The sequence below is a fragment of the Chelonoidis abingdonii genome, chromosome 14, assembly GCF_003597395.2.
Source record: "Chelonoidis abingdonii isolate Lonesome George chromosome 14, CheloAbing_2.0, whole genome shotgun sequence".
NCBI classification, from domain to species: domain Eukaryota; kingdom Metazoa; phylum Chordata; order Testudines; family Testudinidae; genus Chelonoidis; species Chelonoidis abingdonii.
The window spans coordinates 30,897,633-30,916,105 of record NC_133782.1 but is presented as its reverse complement, the minus strand read 5'-3'; the positions used below and the strand labels follow the sequence as shown (position 1 = coordinate 30,916,105).

General features: G+C 48.7%; 1 protein-coding gene across 20 annotated transcripts in view; it reads left to right on the top strand.

Annotated features, from left to right (window-relative positions):
* The window catches only part of CHD6 (chromodomain helicase DNA binding protein 6), a 208,712-nt gene that overhangs the window by 67,709 nt on the left and 122,530 nt on the right, over positions 1 to 18,473 (top strand). For 10 of the 20 annotated variants that reach the window (XR_004374872.2, XM_032789286.2, XM_032789270.2 and 7 more), the window contains 2 exons: positions 5,574 to 5,626; positions 8,920 to 8,994. The exons of 3 other annotated variants lie outside the window; for them this stretch is intronic. Coding sequence is in view for 14 of the 17 variants with exons in the window: in XM_032789286.2 (XP_032645177.1) it covers positions 5,574 to 5,626; positions 8,920 to 8,994 (128 nt within the window). In the remaining 3 variants the exon portion in view is untranslated. Of the gene's footprint in view, positions 1 to 5,573; positions 5,627 to 6,224; positions 6,303 to 8,919; positions 8,995 to 18,473 lie in introns of all 20 variants that reach the window. 7 more of the 20 variants (XM_032789279.2, XM_075072323.1, XM_032789271.2 and 4 more) reach the window with 3 other exon arrangements.

The following is an 18,473-nucleotide window of genomic DNA, read 5'->3' as shown; positions in this document are numbered from 1 at the left end:
TCCATTTTCCAAAGATGGGAGGGGAATCATGCCACACCCACCTCACTGTGCCCTGGCCTCATGTTGCCATGTGTTGGAAATAGTCATTCCTGCGAATGGAAGAAACTGGGTTCTTTGTTGCTGCTGGGTGCCTCAGCAAAGCAAGACACAGGACCACCTGCACAGTGTGTCCAGTGCTGAAAGGAGACCAGGGGATGCCATTCAATCCAGTGTGTGTCATAGATAGAATGGTACTATCAGCCCTGGGCCTCTGGGTTTCACTGTCCACTGTGAGAGCTAATGGCTTGGAGAGCTAGTGATTGGTTACGTGCTGCTTTGTGGTATGAGATGGATTTACACTAGTGCATTTCCTACCATGCACATCATGTCTGTGTATCGAAGTTTTCACTTAAAAACAAACCCGAACCCAGACAGATTTCTAGCACTTCTGGTTACAAAAGGCTACACTCAAGATGGGATGTTATTCTAAGTGCTCTGCTCTAGGAATTATTTGAAGGGAGGTCTGTGATGTGTGAGATGGGAGGTCACACTCTGTGATCACAGTGGTCTCTTCTGGCCTTGGAATGCATGAATCTTCAAAAGCTCACCTGAGTGTGAACAGGTGCAGTGCTGTCTACAGGGAGCCTGAAAAAAACAGTTGATCGAATGATGGTTAACTCTGGAACATAACAATGGTGACATGAACGTCAGCTTTGTTGCTGATTGTGTTAGCAGACACATCCAGCTGCAGTGATGTGCTCATCTTCCAGCCCAAGATCCCTCCCATTGGGGACTCTCATGTTTATGGGGAAGGGAGGCTTGCTTAAAAGGTAAGGAGCACAGGTTAGTGAGCTTCCTGTCCAAAAGTACAGTTAAAATCTTCTTCCTCAGATGTTGCATAGGGTGCCTGGATCAGGTATGGGCTCGTCTGGCATAGAGTTTGGCTTATGTTTGGGGTACATTCTGCCAGCTGGAAACCTGTGCTTGCTGCCCTCCACAGCCAGGGCATGCTTTCCTGGGCTGTTTGAATAGTCTGAATAGGGAATACCTGAGCCTCCAGAGCATGGTTTAGCCCCCTGGAGGGAACATGGGCCCTGGTCACTCTGAGGTTTTAGTCATACATGGAAGTTCAGACTAGTGGAAGGGTTCAGTTGCCTAGCAGCCACATGCTGCATGAGGGCATTAGTGTTAATGCCGAGGTACGTAAGAGTTGAACTAGGCCAGTGCCCTCCAGCCAGCAGTGAAACAACTTGCAGGACCCATTGGCTTCCCATATTCTCTGTAGAGGGGGAGGAGGAGGTGAAGGCCCATGGGGTGGGGATGTGCTGCAGTGTGGGAAGAAGAGGAAGTGGTGGCCCCGTGTTCTCTTTCCGTAATTAAATCTCTGGCAGGGCAGAGGGATAGCGGGGACTGGGGATGGGCAAAAGAGAACCTAGTGCAATGGAAGGTGGGTTTGCAGCAGGTGGCCACAATGTGAACAGTCAGATCTGACAGCAAGATCCATGCAGGTGCTCTCCGCTACTGAGGCTAGTCTGGAGGCTGCTCTTCACAGGAGGATTTCTTCCCCGCAGGTTATCAGAGCAGAATCTGGCTTGCCAGTTTGTTTATGATTTTCCTGTTGCCAGTTAGCACCCTATTTCTGGCCTGGCCATGGCTACTGGGGAAGTGTAGCTGTGTCTCCCCACAGAGTGTATGTGGGACATGTCTGCATTCTCCATTGTGGGAGAAGACATCTGGGTGAGAAGATGCTCAGGCCTGCTCAGTGTCCCCAGCCTCAAGCACAGGAGCCTCTGCACATGGAAGAGGATGCAGGGGAAACCCGTGGAGCTAGGATGCTTCTTATATCTGGAAAGAACTATTGCCCAGCTGAGCCCCATTCCCCATCGAGAATGTGGGGCTGGGGAGCAGGAAAACATGCTATGAGGAGATCTCCAGAATAACGAGAGGATGGAGAGAGACTGGGGAATGGAGATGGGGTGCGAAGCACCAATACAAGGGGAGGAGGAGAGAGCCAGGGAGGACAAGGACTGGTCTTAAAATAGGGGCCAAGACCACCTTCTCAACCACACCCCAAGGAGAGTTAAGGCCTGCCACTCCCTCAAATGGCTTTATGGCACCTCCTCTGTGAAGGAGGGGGAGCCATTACCGTAGCAGCTCCCTGTCTCCAAAGCACACTGGCTTAGTGGTGGTGCTCTGAGGTGAGATTAACCCTGCTAGTGGTGGTGCACTGGAGTCTGGCTGCACCCACTGGATCTGGCAGACTGAACTCCCAGCTCTAACAGGGTGCATTGGGAAGGTGGCGTTGCCCAATGAGATCTCTCAGCCTTGCAGGCAGATATATGGAAATAGACCAGTTCAGGCCTCTCCTACCAGCACCCTGAACCCATCTCTTCACCAGCTGTGCCCAGGGCAGAGCTGTTGCCACAGCCGTGTTTTCTCATTTGGATGCCAGGAAATGAGAAATAATGAGTCTCTTATCTCATATGCCTGGGGCAGGTAGCAGCAGAGAGCTCCCAGCATACTTTGCCATGTTAAGCTGCTTCTTTTCTCTGTGCTACCAGTCCATAATGCCTGTGCCTGCACTGCTTGTCATGTGGGAAGTTCTTAATCCTGGGGCTTTGTCGGGGACAGGTATTCAGCTGAGGAATGCAGAACCAGTTTGGGCTGAGAAACCCGAGACCACAAAGGAGCTCTTAGTGACTCCGGTGGGTCTAGCAGCAAAACACCTCTGCCCAAAGCCTGTACCAAGCCCTATACATGAGCCTGGCAAAGGGCTCTTCAGAAGGTGGCGCTCCTGGGGGTGGTGACATTGTACACGTGGGCAATGGCTGGTGGATTCACATAGCACCTACTAATCCTGCTCTTTCCCAGCCTTTCCCTCTGTGTGCTAGGCTGCAGGGAGCTCCCGTCAAGGTGAGCTCTGTGGTGCACAGGGCTGTAACCCTGTGTTCAGCGGGTTCCATGAATCCTGCCTCCTCCTGCAAAGTAGAACTCTGCTGGTCCCACCACATCCAGAAGGCTGGAGGGACCAGGACGTGTCCTGGAGCACGTTGCAGGAGGAGGAGTTGGCCCTGGCTAGCTCACACTGTGAAGCACTCTACATTGGTTACAGTTGCTCACTCAGAGCTTTCAGAGGCACTTTCTGAGCCTGGTTCTGGAGTGAGAACATCCTTCTGGACCCCTTCTTGCTGTCCTTCAGGTTCCCTCAACCACTCCTTCCCTGCCTAAGGAGTGACCCTGGAGGTGTATTGATCTCTGCAGGGGAGGGAGACAGAGCTGACTAGGCAGTGCCCAATAGGGAGATAACTGATTGCTTTGGGGTGGGGATGGGAGCTTTGGGACCTTGTGTGCAGCCGACAACCCCTTTTCTGCAGCCTTACGGATGTGGGGCTTCCAAGGCACCAAAATGTGTCCACCGGGGGAGGGGCCTGTCCATATGTGTCCTTGTATCTGTGTGTCTGCCACTCGCCTTTGTGTTTTGTCTCTTGTTTTGCAGATGAATCTCTGAGACCAAAAATATTTTAGAAAGTTCTGTTTCAAGCTGTTAATAAGTTTTCTTAGTTTGTTTGTTCTGTGCAGCTATGGGAATGTCAAGGTAGGAGGGACAGGCAGATTCAGGGGTGACCAGGGACTACCTTGGGTTTTCCTGGATCTGAATGGCCTGGGCAGGGAAGTGGCTGGTGGGATGATGGAGCCAGCATTCTGAGCTGTCACAGAAGGGGGAGCGGGAGTAACAGCTACATCAGTGCTTGCTGTCTGTGCTGGTGCTACTCTATGGTGCTCAGAGCAAGTGCAATCGCTTAAAGGCGTGGTGCAAACATTTGTGCACAGCTGTGGGCACTTTGTGGATGGGAGATGTGTTACTGGTGCGTGAGGAGGTTGCTTTGGGACTGGTAATGCTAAAATGCGCTAGAATAGAGAAGGAGAGAGCTGGTAGCAACCTCTATATTCAGGTTGGCTAATATTTTCCATTACAAAGGATTCTTGCAACCTTTTCTTTGAGAAATGTTCGTCTCAGTATTGTTTACAGCTGGCATTTGATGTTCAGCAGGGGAAAGGCCCTCACGCCACAGGAGTGTCTGTTCTTTGGGCTTATCTACGTGGAGAAATTTGCCAGTATAATTAATTATACCACTCTGGTTATACTGGTATAGCTCTTATTCCAGAACAAGAAGAGCAATATAATTATACCAGCATAACTATACTGGTAACTTTCCCTGTGTAGAACAGACCCAAATCCCATGAAATTCTGTTCAGCTTTTGCTGAGATGTGAACTGTTACAAACAGCTGTGTTGGTGTTCCTTTCTGTGATGGTGTTCTTCAGGGGAGAGTTGCCAGAATCACTGAACACAGGAACCTTCTCTGACAGGGCCCACGCTGCCACTACAGCAACTGCAGCAAACATGGCACTGGAAATGTCTGAGAACTGTCTGAGCAGCAGGGTGGAAGAGACCTGGGCTGGGCTGGGCTGGGCTTACTCCCCTCGACCTGTCAATGGCACTGATGGCCCATCTCCCTCCTCTGGGGTCATTTTATGGGGCTGGGCTCAATTCCCCCCTCTAGCGTAATAGATTTCCGTTACCACCAGCTAATGTGGGTGACAATCTGTGCTGCGATGCTGAAGGTTAGGGGGTTGAATATTTTTTTTCCAAAATAAATGCTTCATTGCTCCTAACTCAGCATCTGGAGTCCTGTGCCCATGATTGTGGCAGCTCATTGCTAATGGGCTGCCGTTCAGTGACAAACGTGTGTGTGCGCACGCATGAGGGGAAGAACAGGCAAGCACTGTTCAATAAGAAAACAATTTCAAGCCCAAGTTTCCAAAGGGTGGTTACAAACACACACACCAGAAGGAAGGAGATGAAGGGCTGTCAAAACAATGAGGGGGAAGAGGTTTCTCCTTGGTTTATAACTCATGCTTGCCCTCTCTGATTCTTTCCCTTTTGTTTTCCCCATTTGGCAGGGTTTTTAATTGTTCTTCCTTTCCAGTGGAGTTGGTGTGGATGACACCTCCTCTGGTTCACTCTTTGGGTAGTGCACTGGTCTCTACGGTAACTGAGAAGGTGTCTGTGTTAACTTGCCTTCTCTCTGCTGGCTTTGAGCATCTGAGCAGAAGGCCTGCTTGACACACAGCACTGCCTTGCTTTCACTGGAGGTGTGATTTTAAGATGATTTAGTTAAACAGTTGCCAGTGTGTATGTGGACATTCATGTCTTGCTTCAGTAAATTTACAGGCACAAACGGAAGTGCTGTAACCAGCATCAAACCCATAGAATTGTTTGCACCATTTAACTCACATAGGTTTTTGACTGTATGTGTGTGTGCGGACAAGGCCTAAAGCTCTGTGTTTTGTCAAGGTCTGGTAAACAGTGACTATTATGTCTGTAACAAGTTGGTGGATTCTTGTTTGTCAGGAGATGTAGACCATAGATACTGTTCCCCATCCCTGCTAACAATATTCCCGTCTGGCTGAGGTTTGTCCAGCCTGTTTCACTAGAGTTCACACAGTCAGTCAGGGGGCATTATGCTGAAAGGCTTCCAGCACTGATGCTACACTGATCTTTACTTTGAGTGTTTGTGTTGTGTTTTGCAGAAGTAACATTCATCCTCAAGTTGATAATGAAAATTCAGAAGAAAGAAAAGCAGGTTTGTGACCTCCTCTCCTTCACCTAAATCAGTCTGTGAGGCTTCAGTGCCTTGTCATATGTGAGTGGTGGCTACAGCAAGCCGACCTACAGCCTGTTTGTTGTGTAGCCAAGAGGTGTGTGTCCATTTCCAGCTTTCAGCCCCTCTTGTCAGGGCCACAGACCTGTGCTTTGAAATGTAACTGGGGCTTGGGGCATCTGCTTGAGGCAAGGGCAGAGAGTGGGATTTATTTTCCATTTAATAAACAAGACACACTTAATTGTTTATGTTAGCCTGGGTAGCGAAGCTCCTACCATTCCAGTGTGTCTGGCTCCACAACCCCTGTGATTTAGAAAAAACGGTAAAGTTGTTACAATAAGTGCTAATAAATAACTGTCCCAGATAAAGCTGGAAGCGGAGAGTGAGTGGGGCAGGGGGAGGGGAGGCCTGCAGTGCCTGCTCAGGAACCCTGCTTGGTTCAGAAATAATCCTGGTCACCAAGCCTCTGACCCTTGACTCTAACCTGCTACATCCGGTACTACGATACAAATTGAATGAATAAATCTGCTACTGGAGGAGATTTACGAGCTGCTGGTCATTGTCTCTGCTATTTGCACAGGGAGAAGCTGCCCCTGGGCTCTGTGATAAAGGGAGAGAACCTGTTCAATGTATGGAGACTCTGCCTCTGGGGTGAAAGGTATTTGTAGGGTGTAAAACAAGCCAGTCTGCCCTTCATGGATTTGTGTCCATGCTGCTTTTAATGGGAAACCATTAAAGTGAGCGTCTAATAATGGGATAAATCTCTTAAAGGGAGTGGGAGCCTCTTTCAGCCTACTCAGAAGCAAAGCCCACAGGGCAGCAGCTAACCCCTTTCTGGGGTCTGTCCTTAATGACAAAGAAATGAATAATACCAAAGCTCAGCTCAAGCCACCTTCACTGCTTCTAGTGCTCTTCTCTCAGGACTGCTTAGCCCACATGTTAGATCCTCTCTCTCTCCAGGGAGCCACTGCCATCCCCCTTGTACTGTGCACTCCTTTTGTAAGAATCACATCTGCCCTGGATGGTTTGAGTCTTACAAGCAGAGTATTTTAGTTAGTATAGGAACGATTTTGTCCCAGTGGCTTTGATCACGGTATGTGGTTGATCCTTACATCAGTGATTTTTATAAATGGAGTGCACTGTATCTGGTTTGGATAGTGAACCACCCACCCCATGGAGTCAGCAAAGCCCACTCAGCCCTTTGCCAGCAGAGTGCCTGCTGCCAGCAAGATTTAATGTGTACCAAGGAAAGGGAGCCTGGTAAAAATGCTTCCTCATTGGCAGCCTTTTCCCAGGTGTGGTTATCGTGCAGATTGCTGGCGGGTGTTCCCTTGAAACAGTGGCATCAGATGGGATTCCTGTAATGATGGGTCCTGAACCACCTGAACGAAGGCAAAGAGACATTGGGCCAGGTTCTGACCATACTTTTCCTGGTGTAATTCCACAGCAACTTGCCTCAGAATCTTCTCATTCAGGAGCTGCCCATTGCTTCTCCTGGACCTGTGCTCTCTCTACTTTGGAGTGGGCTGCTCTGCTATTGTACCAGAGAAGTGAGATGTTTCTACTGTCTGTCCTGGAAAATCACAGCAGGAGAGGGCCCTTCCCACAGCCCTACCTGCTTTCCTGCCTCCAGACACTGCTCCCAAGTGTCCATGGAGGTAGAAGGGAGAGCAGCAGGCAGCTTCGCTTCTATGTGGGGTAGGGGGTGTAATGCCAACCAGGACAAATGAAAGTGTTGCAGGAGCTGGAGCTGCCAGAGGGAGTGGGGGAGCCAGTGGGGCTTCCTCCAGAGTGACGTGAATCTCTTACAGCTCCCGTTCTTGTGGGTGAGGCTGGTGTAACACCCTTGTGTTGGAAAGCACCTCTTCCCCCCCAGTGCATCTGTGCCTTAGCCAGGAAGGAGCAATCGAGAAAATGAGGATGGATGGCACAGTGTGGTCAGTAGCCAGAGTTTAAGGCCAGAAGAGAGTACCAGATCATCTAGTCCAGCTGTTCTCAAACTGTGGGTCGGGATGCCAAAGTTGGTCGGGACCCTGTTTTAATGAAGTTGCTAGGGCTGTCGTTAGACTTGCTGGGGCCCGGGGCCAAAGTTGAAGCCTGAGTCCCACTGCTTGAGGCCAAAGCTGATACCCGAGGGCTTAGGCCTTGGGTTGCGGGAGCACAGGTTACAGCCCTATACCTGGGGCTGAAGCCCTTGAGCTTTGGTTTTAGTCCCCCTGGCTGGGGCAGTGGGCCTCTGGCTTTGGTCCCCCACCCAGGGCAGTGGGCCTTGGATGGGCTCATGCTTTAGTCTCTCCTCCTGGGGTCGTGTAGTAATTTTTGCTGTCTGAAATGGGTCAGGGTGCAATGAAGTTTGAGAATCCCTAATCTAGTCTGACCTTTGTATATCACGAGCCACCAACCTCGGCAGCACCCATACATGAACCAAACAACCGAAATCAGGCCAAAGTATTGCAGACTTCAGCACTTGGCTGTGTTAGTCAGAGAGCCAGAGAGAACCAGAGAGCTTGTTAGTGTGAGGCAGCCTCAGCGATGGCAAGCAGGGGGGATGCGCTGCACTCTCTGGGCATACCTTGTCTGGCCTGGAGTGCTAGGCTGGTGGGCCTTCTGAGGCACTTTCCCTGCTGCCCAGGCTGGCCCCAGCCCCTCCATCCTCATCTGCACAAATAATTCATGAATAGAAGCCATTTCTGCCAGTAAGTAAAGGCCAAGGGTCTGCCAGGCCAGGGCCAGGTGTGGCTCTGGGTGAGAGACAGTCAGCTCTCTCTGCCATACAAGGGCCTGCCTGTGTGTGGAACTGCCAGTCATAATGGACCTGGCCCTCTGTCTTATGGCACTGTCAGCTGGTCCAGCTGTTAGCTAGAAATGCCTTAGGGATTTCTACAGAGCTGGAAGAAACCCTGGCTAGGTAGTGAGGCGGCAGGGAAGGTCCCTGCGTAGCATTTGGGGCTGGGAGTCCTGGATGAAAGGGCAGCGACACTGGCTGTGGCGGCACTCCTCTCCTCCCCTCCCTCGGGCTGGATCCCTGAACTGGAACACCTTCAAGCTGACTGAGCTTCCATTTTCAACGTGGACCAGACTCCTCCCAGTAGAGAGACCTGTCAGTGTGGCATCCCAGTAGAGCTTCAGGGCAATTGTTCATGGCAGCCTTCTGTATGTGGACTCTGGAGAGGATGTGGCACTCAGAGTTTTAACAGGCCCTGTGTGTGGCTTGGGCTGCATTCAGTTCTGCACATATCCCTCATCCGTATCTGTTTTCCCCTTTGTCATCTCAGGGTGTGTGTGCATGTGCACATGAAAGAGACATGTTAGGCAGCATGTCGAGGCTCAGATATGTTGCAGGCTGTGAGGTGAGGAGATGCTGCTCTCTCCCTTTGGAGATGGATTCGCTAACTGCCTGCTTCCTTTGGAAATCCCATCCCAAATTACGTTGCTTGCCAGTGCATTTGAAAAGCCTGGTGTGCTGTTAACATTATCAGTTGTTGACTGCAAGGCCTGACATAGCATTCCAAAGTCTTCCTCGGTCATCTGGATCTCTTGGTATAGGATTCCTTTCGCCTTGGGGAGTCAGGTTTTGTCATCTTGGTGTGTTTTGCCAGTTGTGGTTGGGGCTAGGAATGCCAGGTCTTTCACACAGACCTGTTCTCACTGTTCATGTTACTAAGTGGTCTGATATCCGTGGATTGTTTGTTAGTGCTTCTAAGTGCTGTGTTTGCATCTCCTTCCTTTCTTGTTAATGCACAAGAAATGAGGATTTGTCAGTTGCTGTGAGTAACTATGAAATCTGTCACCTTTCCATGTGATTTGTGGGGCGCCCAACCTGGAGGCCCATGTCCTGGTGGGGTGGGGGTTTAGAATCTGATTTAAGCATGTTACTGCTCTGGGGATGGGGAACAGATTTATTTGCTGGGTTTAAGGCCCCAGCAGCTTGTTTTCCCTCCCTCTCCTCATGGTTTCTTCATGGGAAGGGCATATGGAAATCTGTGCTCTGCTCTCTCTAGGGCTTCGAGTGGCTCCCTCTACTGCTGGCTTTCTTTTTGCCAAGCCTTGACTTATTGAATAACTTGAGAACTGTAGAGATAAAGCAAATTGAGTTATTCCACAGAGCCTGCAAATTTCCTTGTCCTATAGATATGGAAATAACTAGACTCGTCCCTTATATTAGGAGCCTGCGCTCAAGCACATCTGAATTTTCAGAGTCCTAAGCAGCATTACTTTCCTATCAGAAGGAGAGGCGATGGGAAGGGGAAAGGTTTCTTAGCTTCTGCTTTAATCTGAGGGTTTCACTCCATGTCTCAGAAATGGAGATGCCGAAGCTGTGAATTGCCTACCCCCCTGGGTGGTGCCAGTTAATGGATCTGTTGGGTGCTCTACAGTGGGTAACTTGTCCAGGACAAGCAGATATAAGGGTGCTATGATGGCTGCCTTTATGTAGTGAGAACCATGAAGGGGACACAACAGGTGTCTGAGTGGTTCTTCCAGTGATGGTCCTGATGTGTATTCCACATGTGTGTACGGATATGTACATGATGCGCCTAAGTTTGGAGATTTTTAGCAAGCAGTGGTCACTGGTCTGCACCCACACAATGGAAGAGAGCACAAAAGTCTCTTTTTAAGGGCCCCAAAAAGGTGACAGGTGGAATAATTCATCTTCTCGTTATTTTATTCCTACCAATTAGGTCTAATTTCCTAATTTTTGGTCCATTGATTTCCAGTCCTCTGCTACTCTTGTTTACCAGTCATAATCTTAACACAGTCCTTGAATGGTATCAGTTTAAATTAATTCAGTCTGTCTGTCTCCTCACATCTTTTCTTAAAAAGTTTTACATAATGGATTATTGTGACAATTCATGACAATATTTTTCACAGTTGAGCTCACAGTTAGGGTAAATTTGTAGGCCTAATTATTACAATAGACCTGTGTTCCCTGTAAGCTGCGCATTTGGGCGGCCTTGCGGAAGAGATTCAAGTGCCACCCAGCTGATTAGGAGAGCAGGCACAGCCTGCAGCATGTGTTTAGGTGCCCCTCCTCCCAGCTCGTTGCCCCGTCCTGCAGCTGCTCCCTGGAGCCGGAACCCTCCTACTGGTTGTGCAGAGTGGAAGAGGGGGGAAGGGAGGAGGGTGCTGATGTCAGGCTATCCCGCTTCCCTCTACCCCTGTATCCCATCTCTGCAGAGCAGGGCAGAGGGGACAGCCTGGATCAGGAGGACTCACTTGGAGCTTCTGAGGTGTGAATGGTGAGTGGCTGAGTGCTTTTCTTAAAGAGACAGGGCACTGTTTCTGAGATTTCCCCAGCAGCCAGTTCACACAGTCTGTCTCTCTGTCTCCCCCTCACCCTGTCCATGTACCCCATCTGTGCAGAGAGAGGGAGGGGAGACAACAGGGCTCAGGACAGAGCTAGAGAGCTTTCGGGGAGTGTCTTAAAGAGACAGCACACAGCTTTCCCCAGCAGCCAGTCCTGGCTGGAATAATTATTCCTATGGTAACTTTTAAAAAATATATATTATACCGAGGTTTTTTGTTTCTATTAGTGGCGCACATAGAATTTATTCCACATGTGGATGGAAAAAATTAGAGGGAACATTGCAGCAGACTCCAGGGACATGGGCTAGACCCTATTGTTGAAGTTTCCCTCTGCTGAATGCTGGCTGATTGTAACAAATCCCATAACCCAGCCTCATGGTCCATCCCGGCCTTGATACCTTGAATGGCCTGTCCTGTTAGAGTTGTTAACTAACACATGATACCACAGGTAACCCCTAAACATTGCTAGAGTCTCTGCATTCAAAGAGGCCCTACACTTATCTGTGGTGCTTAGTTAAATACCAAGGTGATGGGCACCATTGAAATACCATGGGCAGATGGATGAGGTCTCCATTCACAGATCCTGTAGATTTGAGGGCACTGGGTCTGCCCCAGAACATAGGCATCAGCTTTTCTCTCCTCAGTTGTTCACTGATCTCTTCAGTCCCCCATCTCTGTCCTGCCAAACACATTGTAGTGATAAAGACACAAGCACTTCATGTTCCCCTGTGCGTCGAGCTTGGTAAAGGATGCACAGCTGTGTCCTCCTAGCAGCTCCTATACGGTGAGACCAGCCCTTCTGTCTGTGAGAGCTGCCTTGTCCAGACTCCCAGTGATGAGGGCTTGATCTTGGCTGGAACCTTCAGGGGTCACTCATAAGAACCTAAGAACAGCCATACTGGGTCAGACTAATGGTCCATCTAACCTAGTGTCGTGTCTTCCAACAGTGGCCAGTGCCGGATGCTTCAGAGGGAATGAACAGAACCAGACAATCATCTAGTGATCTGTCCCCTGTCGTCCACTCCCAGCTTCTGGCAATCAGAGGCTAGGGGACACCCAGAGCATGGGTTGCATCCCTGACCATCTTGGCCACTAGCCATTGATGGACCTATCCTCCATGAACTCATCTTATTCTTTTTTCAACTCCTCAGGGTGCCCTTTGCTAATGACTGGTGGTGCCTGCCTGTCTCCAGACTCCCAGTCACTGAAGTTCTACATCTCCTCATGCTGAGTTTGCAGGATATGCTGGTCCATTTTTGTGGCAGCAAGTCCCATCTGCCATTCCCTTCTGGTGTCACTTCCATGCTGCTGTCTGAACACAGGGCTTCCTTGGGTATCCAACTGCTCTCAGCCTGAGGTTAGGGAAGGAGCCTTTGTGTGAGCACTCACTGCTGAAGGAGTCCAGAGGCACAGGTCCCAGTGGCGCAGTGCTGGGGCTGGGACCTGCAGGCCTCACAGTGCAAGGAGCTGAGAGGAGTGAGACAAGCTGGGATTCAGTGTAATGCTTGTACATTAGTAAAGATGCTTTTATTTCTGGAGCTAAAACCTAATGAGTCAAATTCATCCCTGGTGTAACTCTACTGGAGCAATTGGTTCATAGCTTCTTATATTGTGAAGGAGCACAGAGACCTGTACAGTGACAGAGAATATATAGGGGCTGGTCTACACTACGGGATAAAATCGATTTTAGATATGCAATTTCAGCTACGTGAATAACGTAGCTGAAGTCGAATATCTAAAATCGATTTACTTACCCGTCTTCACCGCGCGGGATCGATGTCCGCGGCTCGCCATGTCGATTCCGGAACTCCCGGGGTTGGTGGAGTTCCGGAATCGATATAAGCGTGCTCAGGGATCGATATATCCCGTCTAGATTAGACGCGATATATCGATCCCAGAGCAATCGATTTTAACGCGCCAATACGGCGCGTAGTCTAGACATGGCCTAGGAGACTCCTCTCTGGTAACAGCACTGTATCCATCTCTGGGTGGGAAATGGTATCCGTTTCACATGGCTCAGCAATGTAAGGCTGCATGGGTCTGGGACAGGAAGTGAAGACAAGAGTCCAATTGTAACTGAAGGGGGAATGAAGGGAACTGCAATGCGTTTAGTCAGGTATGACTCCTTCCAGCACGGAGCTCCTTCGGGAGATGGCTGCCTTATGATTACAGCTGGTCAGAAAACTTGTCAAAATGAGTTTTGGTCAGCAGGTACTGTTTTAACTAAGCTGAAATTTTGTTTTAGAAAAAATTTTGAAATTTCATTTCAAACTGAAATTTTCACTTTGAAATTTATTTTATATTGTTTTTTAGTTTTACATTACTGTTGTTTTTATGTTATTCCATGACATGCCAGTAGTAGTAGCATATACTATGATGTCATTGTGACAGAACTTGACATGGTATGACATCATATTATGTACTGCTACTGGTATGTCATGGAATAATATAAAGATGATAGTAATTTTTAAAATGCCAGAAAAATACATGTTGAAATGATTGGGGGTGGCAGCTCTCTTTATTTTTGCAGGAAATATTGAAAATACTTGTTTTCACTGTGATTTGGAACCAAACAAATTTTGAAATGTTGTTTTCCCTGAAATGAAAATTCTGCATTTCAACCAGCTGTAATTATAATAGTTGATAACTACATGATCACGTGCAATTTTTTCACACGAACCCTGTCTCATTCAGTGCACAGGATTGACAATACTCACTGAATGAGCAGCCGTTATATATTTTGGTTTCTTCTCATTCTTCAGTGGGTAGCCCCAGGCCTCATGTACTGCAATCTATTCAAACCTTGTTCTGAAGATGGAATTGTATTTTCACATGGCCTTTTTTTGTGGCACTCTTCACTGTAGTACCTGAGTGTTTCAGAATAACCCTGTGAGGTTCAGAGGTATTATTCCTGTTTTACAGATGGGAAACTGAGGCACAGCAAGATTTAAGTCCAAAGTTTCCATTGATTTTGGATGCCTAATTTGTCATGCCTTCGTATCAGTCTATAGCAGGGATCGGCAACCTGTGGCATGCGGACCGTTAGAGAAAGCCACTGGCGGCCGGGATGGTTTGATTACCTGCTGTGTCCACAGGTTCGGCTGATCGCAGCTCCCACTGGCCACAGTTCACTGTCTCAGGCCAGTGGGGGCTGTGGGAGGGGCGGCCAGCACATCCCTCGGCCTGCGCTGCTTTCCGCAGCCCCCATTGGCCTGGAACAGTGAACTGTGGCCAGTGGGAGCTGTGATCAGTGGAACCTGGGGATGCAGCAGGTAAACAAACCGGCCTGGCCCGCCAGGGGCTTTCCCTGGCGGCCTGTGTGCTAAAGGTTGCCAGTCCCTGGTCTATAGCAGTTTATACATTCAGAGCACAGTTCCCACTGACTTCTGTTGCAGCTGTGAGTGCTCAGCGCTAGACCTACTGGGAGGACAGTTACGTTTCATGGGAACTTTCAAAGTTTTAACATTTGTTTTTGTTCCTCAGTGGAACGAAAACAAAACCTTTTGAACATTTTTGCAAGAAATGTCTTCATGCTTGTCAGGACCATGGGAAAGCCACGTTCAAGTGCCTGTGCTGTCTGACTCAGCAGTAGGCCATCTCAGGCCACTCCAAATCAGACACAGCTGGGACTTTAATATGGGTCTCCCACATCCCAGACCAATACCATCCTCACCCAGCTATAGAATTTCTTTCGTGCCTCACCACAGGCCCAGGAACCTTCCCAATGAATATTTTTTGGGAACTGATATATCTCTGCCAGATGTTTCAACTTTGACCAAATAGCACATTTCACTGAGATGGTTGTTCTGACTACCTTTACCTCAGCACTTATAGCTCCAAGTCAGGCACCCAGAAAATGAAAATCACACAATTAATGACCCCCTGTATAGAGTTGAGGTTAATTGAATTGACTAACATCCCACAGGAACTCTGTGGCAGAGGCAGGGATAGAATCCATTTCTCCAGGGAAGCATTTAACTCTCTTAACCATGAGACCATCCTTTCCCTTCCTGCAATCACCTGCCCATGCCGTACAGACCTTCCAACTTCTGCAACAACTGAGGCAGGGGTGCCACAGATGATAGCCTTCTTCTCTACCCAGCCCTGATTAATCCTCAGACAAGGTCCAGCTTGTGCACTGAATGAGATCGAGATACTGTGTGAAAAAAATAGTATGTGATCATGTAATTGAAGACAATATCATAATACATATGTCCAAGGGGGCTGACTAAAAGTTGCACAGGCCATCTTAACACTGGCATTTCCTGACATTTGTGTGATTGACTTTGCAGTCTTAATAATGTTCTTTTAATGTAGTTTTCTGTTTGTAATTTCCTGGGTTTTTAAAAAAGCAAACTGAAAAAACAGAAATTCCCTCACATGGTATCATATTGGCACCTCACAGGTCATCAGCAGGGTTGGGACCTTTAGATCCATCACACACATATCTGTCACTCGAGCTAAGGGAATAACAAATAGAGCATGGCAGCCTCCTACTTCTGTGTGGACAAGCCCTGGAGTGGGATAAAACATACACTTTGCCAGAGGATTTCACAGACATTTGCTGACAGTGGAATGTTGAGACTCCGGCGTCTTGGGTTCCATTCCAGCCTTTGGATGGGAGTGTTCTCTAGGAGGTAGAGACTTTTCTTCCCTGTCCCTGACTTGTTTCTTCAACACACCTGAATTCTCATCCCTTTCTCCTTGCCTAGAAAGTCCCAGACTTGCTTGGTCTTCTCATCCCATCCTAGTCTTCTTGCCTGGCAAGTCCTAATCTGACTTGTCTAGCCTCCCAGTCTCCCCCACTCTCTTTGTTTTCCCTTTGAAAGTTTTACTGAGGAATTAAAAGTTAGCCAGTGTTGGAGTTGTGCCAAGTTTGTGTGTGGTTAGGGGTGCCAAGTTGTGATGTTGCCTAGCTGTGACTTGCACAAGTTGTGTTATTCCACTGCTCAATAGACTGTGCCTCTGAGGCAGGTGGGTTATAATGGCCTGTTGTTGCCTGGGAGCATGGGCTGGAGCCTGTCTGCACCAAGCTCTCCAGTAGGTTGATGCATATTTTCTTCTTGTCACAATCACTATTCAGGTGCCCAACGGTGAAGTTGGCATGGCAGAGGGTGATCCTGCCAAACAGCCACTCTGGGCCATCAAGGATACAGGCAAGGCCTGTCCTCTTTTTGGGAGCATGGAGCTGAGTGGAGGCTGTATTGTGCTTTAACAGTATTTGCAAGGGGCTTGGAGTTTAAATGCAGCTTTTGGTGTTTTAGCCAATGAAGCATTGACTTGCTGTGCCATGCTGCAGGAGCTGCTGCTGACAGGTGGCCTCACACAGCATCATTAATATGGGCTTGTTCCTGTGGCTGGGGCCGATATGAAATTGTCAAACTAATTTAGTAATTGTTGAAACACGCCATGTGCAACGTGAATTCAGCCGTATTTGGCACAGTTCCCAATCTGGACCTGGAGCAAACGACATAGCAAAGCCAGCACACTCAGCTGCAGGCCCCACCATTGCTTGTGAAACAAAGGAGCTTAAGGCTCAGTATGGTGTTACCGTGGAAGCCAGAATGTCACAGCCCGAGTCAGGGGCTGGCACCAGAAGAGTCTGATTATTTTATCGTTTAAGGTTTTATGGTTTATGGTCTTGATGTGCACCAACAGTAGCACATGCGGGTCCAGGGGTGTGTGGCAGCTTGTGTAACTCCTCTGCCATGCACCAGGATAATTTAAAGATGAGGTGTATAGTGAGTCTGCTGTTGGGTTATCTGCAGGGAATGAACCTGTGCACCTGGATCTAAATGTGTAAGTATCTGCTACCTGAGCAAAAGGAGGTTTATAAACCATTCCATGTAATCCGATCACTACAGGGAGATGGAGAGCTGCTATGCCTCAGCCTCCAAGGCAGAAGTGGAGGGTTCCCCTTTGGCTGCTTTGAGGTGAACAGGCCAGACATTTGTTTAAAGAAGTGTTTGTTACGTACCTTAGAAATCTCAGGAACAGCACACCTTGTTTTTTTGCTGGAGGTCTCAGTGGAGGAGCCAGAGAGCTGGAGGAAGTGCTTTCTCACTCTAGTGGAGAAGAGTTGAGTCTTTAACTAGAGACCTTTTCTTCCAACTCTTTTTGTCAGGAATTTGAGGTTTGAACCAAAGCAGAAATCTCAGTGTTTTGAACAATAGAAATCCCTTCCTTTCACAATCATACCTTGCCCTCGTTGCCTGTGGGGTCATGAACCTACTAGCTTTCCAGTTGTCCAGAGGGTTTTCCAGGAAAAAATAGGGTAGACAAGATCTGATTTCTCACAGGGAGAAAGCAAGCAGGATAAGAACTTTCTGAAGAACCCATTCTGGCCTTGCTTGGAGAGGAGGAGGAAAGGGCATGACCTGATTTGTACTCCTTGGTGGTCACCTTTTAAGGAGCAGTGTTGAGCTCTGGTATGGAGGAAGGGGGAAGAGAGTCCCATGCTGTCCTCTTTGACCAGAGAGTTAGTGTCTGTGAGGCAGGATGACTTTGACATCATACCACATCCTTGCACTGTACCCCACTTGACCTCACCCAGCAGGCGAGAGAAAAAGCCCTGATTTTTGGGGTAGTGGCTATAAGCTCTGGAAGAATGAAGCCTCTAGTTTGGTCTGCTTGGTTACTAGCTGGAGCTGCTGTGCAGAGGACTGGCTTTACCATGGTGCTCACAGCACAGGCAGGGGAGGGGCACTGCCATCGTGAGGGGTCCTAAGCTTGTTGTGTTTAGGGCCTGTGGTCCAAATTTATCCTGGCTGTAACCCAATTGGCTTCCATAAGGTGTCCCCCAGGACCAACTCTGAGCCTGTGGTTTGGTCACTCTGATGTGGGAGGCTGAGGCAGCCGTTTGGATGATATCTGATGAGGCTGTTGTTTGGAAGGACTATCCTGTCTGGGGGAAGAAAGAGCAGTGGAATCTCACTGTGAGTTGCTTTTGTAATGCTACAAGTAGGTGTTGTCCATGAGGAGCTTCCCATCAGCTGTGCATCCTGTCTGCTTTGCATCCATCTGGCATAGCTCTGCACCCTGGACCTGAGAACGCTTGCCAGATATCAAGTTCTGTGGAGATATGGTTTCACCTAGTTGCTGGCAGGTCTTACTTTTAACTGTCTAGCTCTGGCTGAGGACATTGTTTCTTCCAGGTACAGAGGGATTGCAGAGAGAACGCATGAATGGGAAAGCCCTATGTGCAGCAAGAAAGTGGTCATCATGGTTAAGCAGGTGCTCAGGACTGAACAAGTGGTCAGTGTGCAGTTCAGGTGTGCTGTGCTGCCAGCACCTCCCTACCCCTGAACCAGGAAAATGCTTCCTCTCCCTCATGGCTAATTTCTGGGCCTCTTGGGATCATTCAAATAATTTGCAAGCACTGGGGTGTTTCCACGAACTCCTGCTCAGATTCCAGGTTGCCTAGCTCCAGGCTCTGTCTTTATCCTCCTCTCTTGGAACTGGGATTCTTCCTCGATCCTTGCTACATAACATAGCTTTGTGCTGAGAGATTGATTCCTCTTCATAG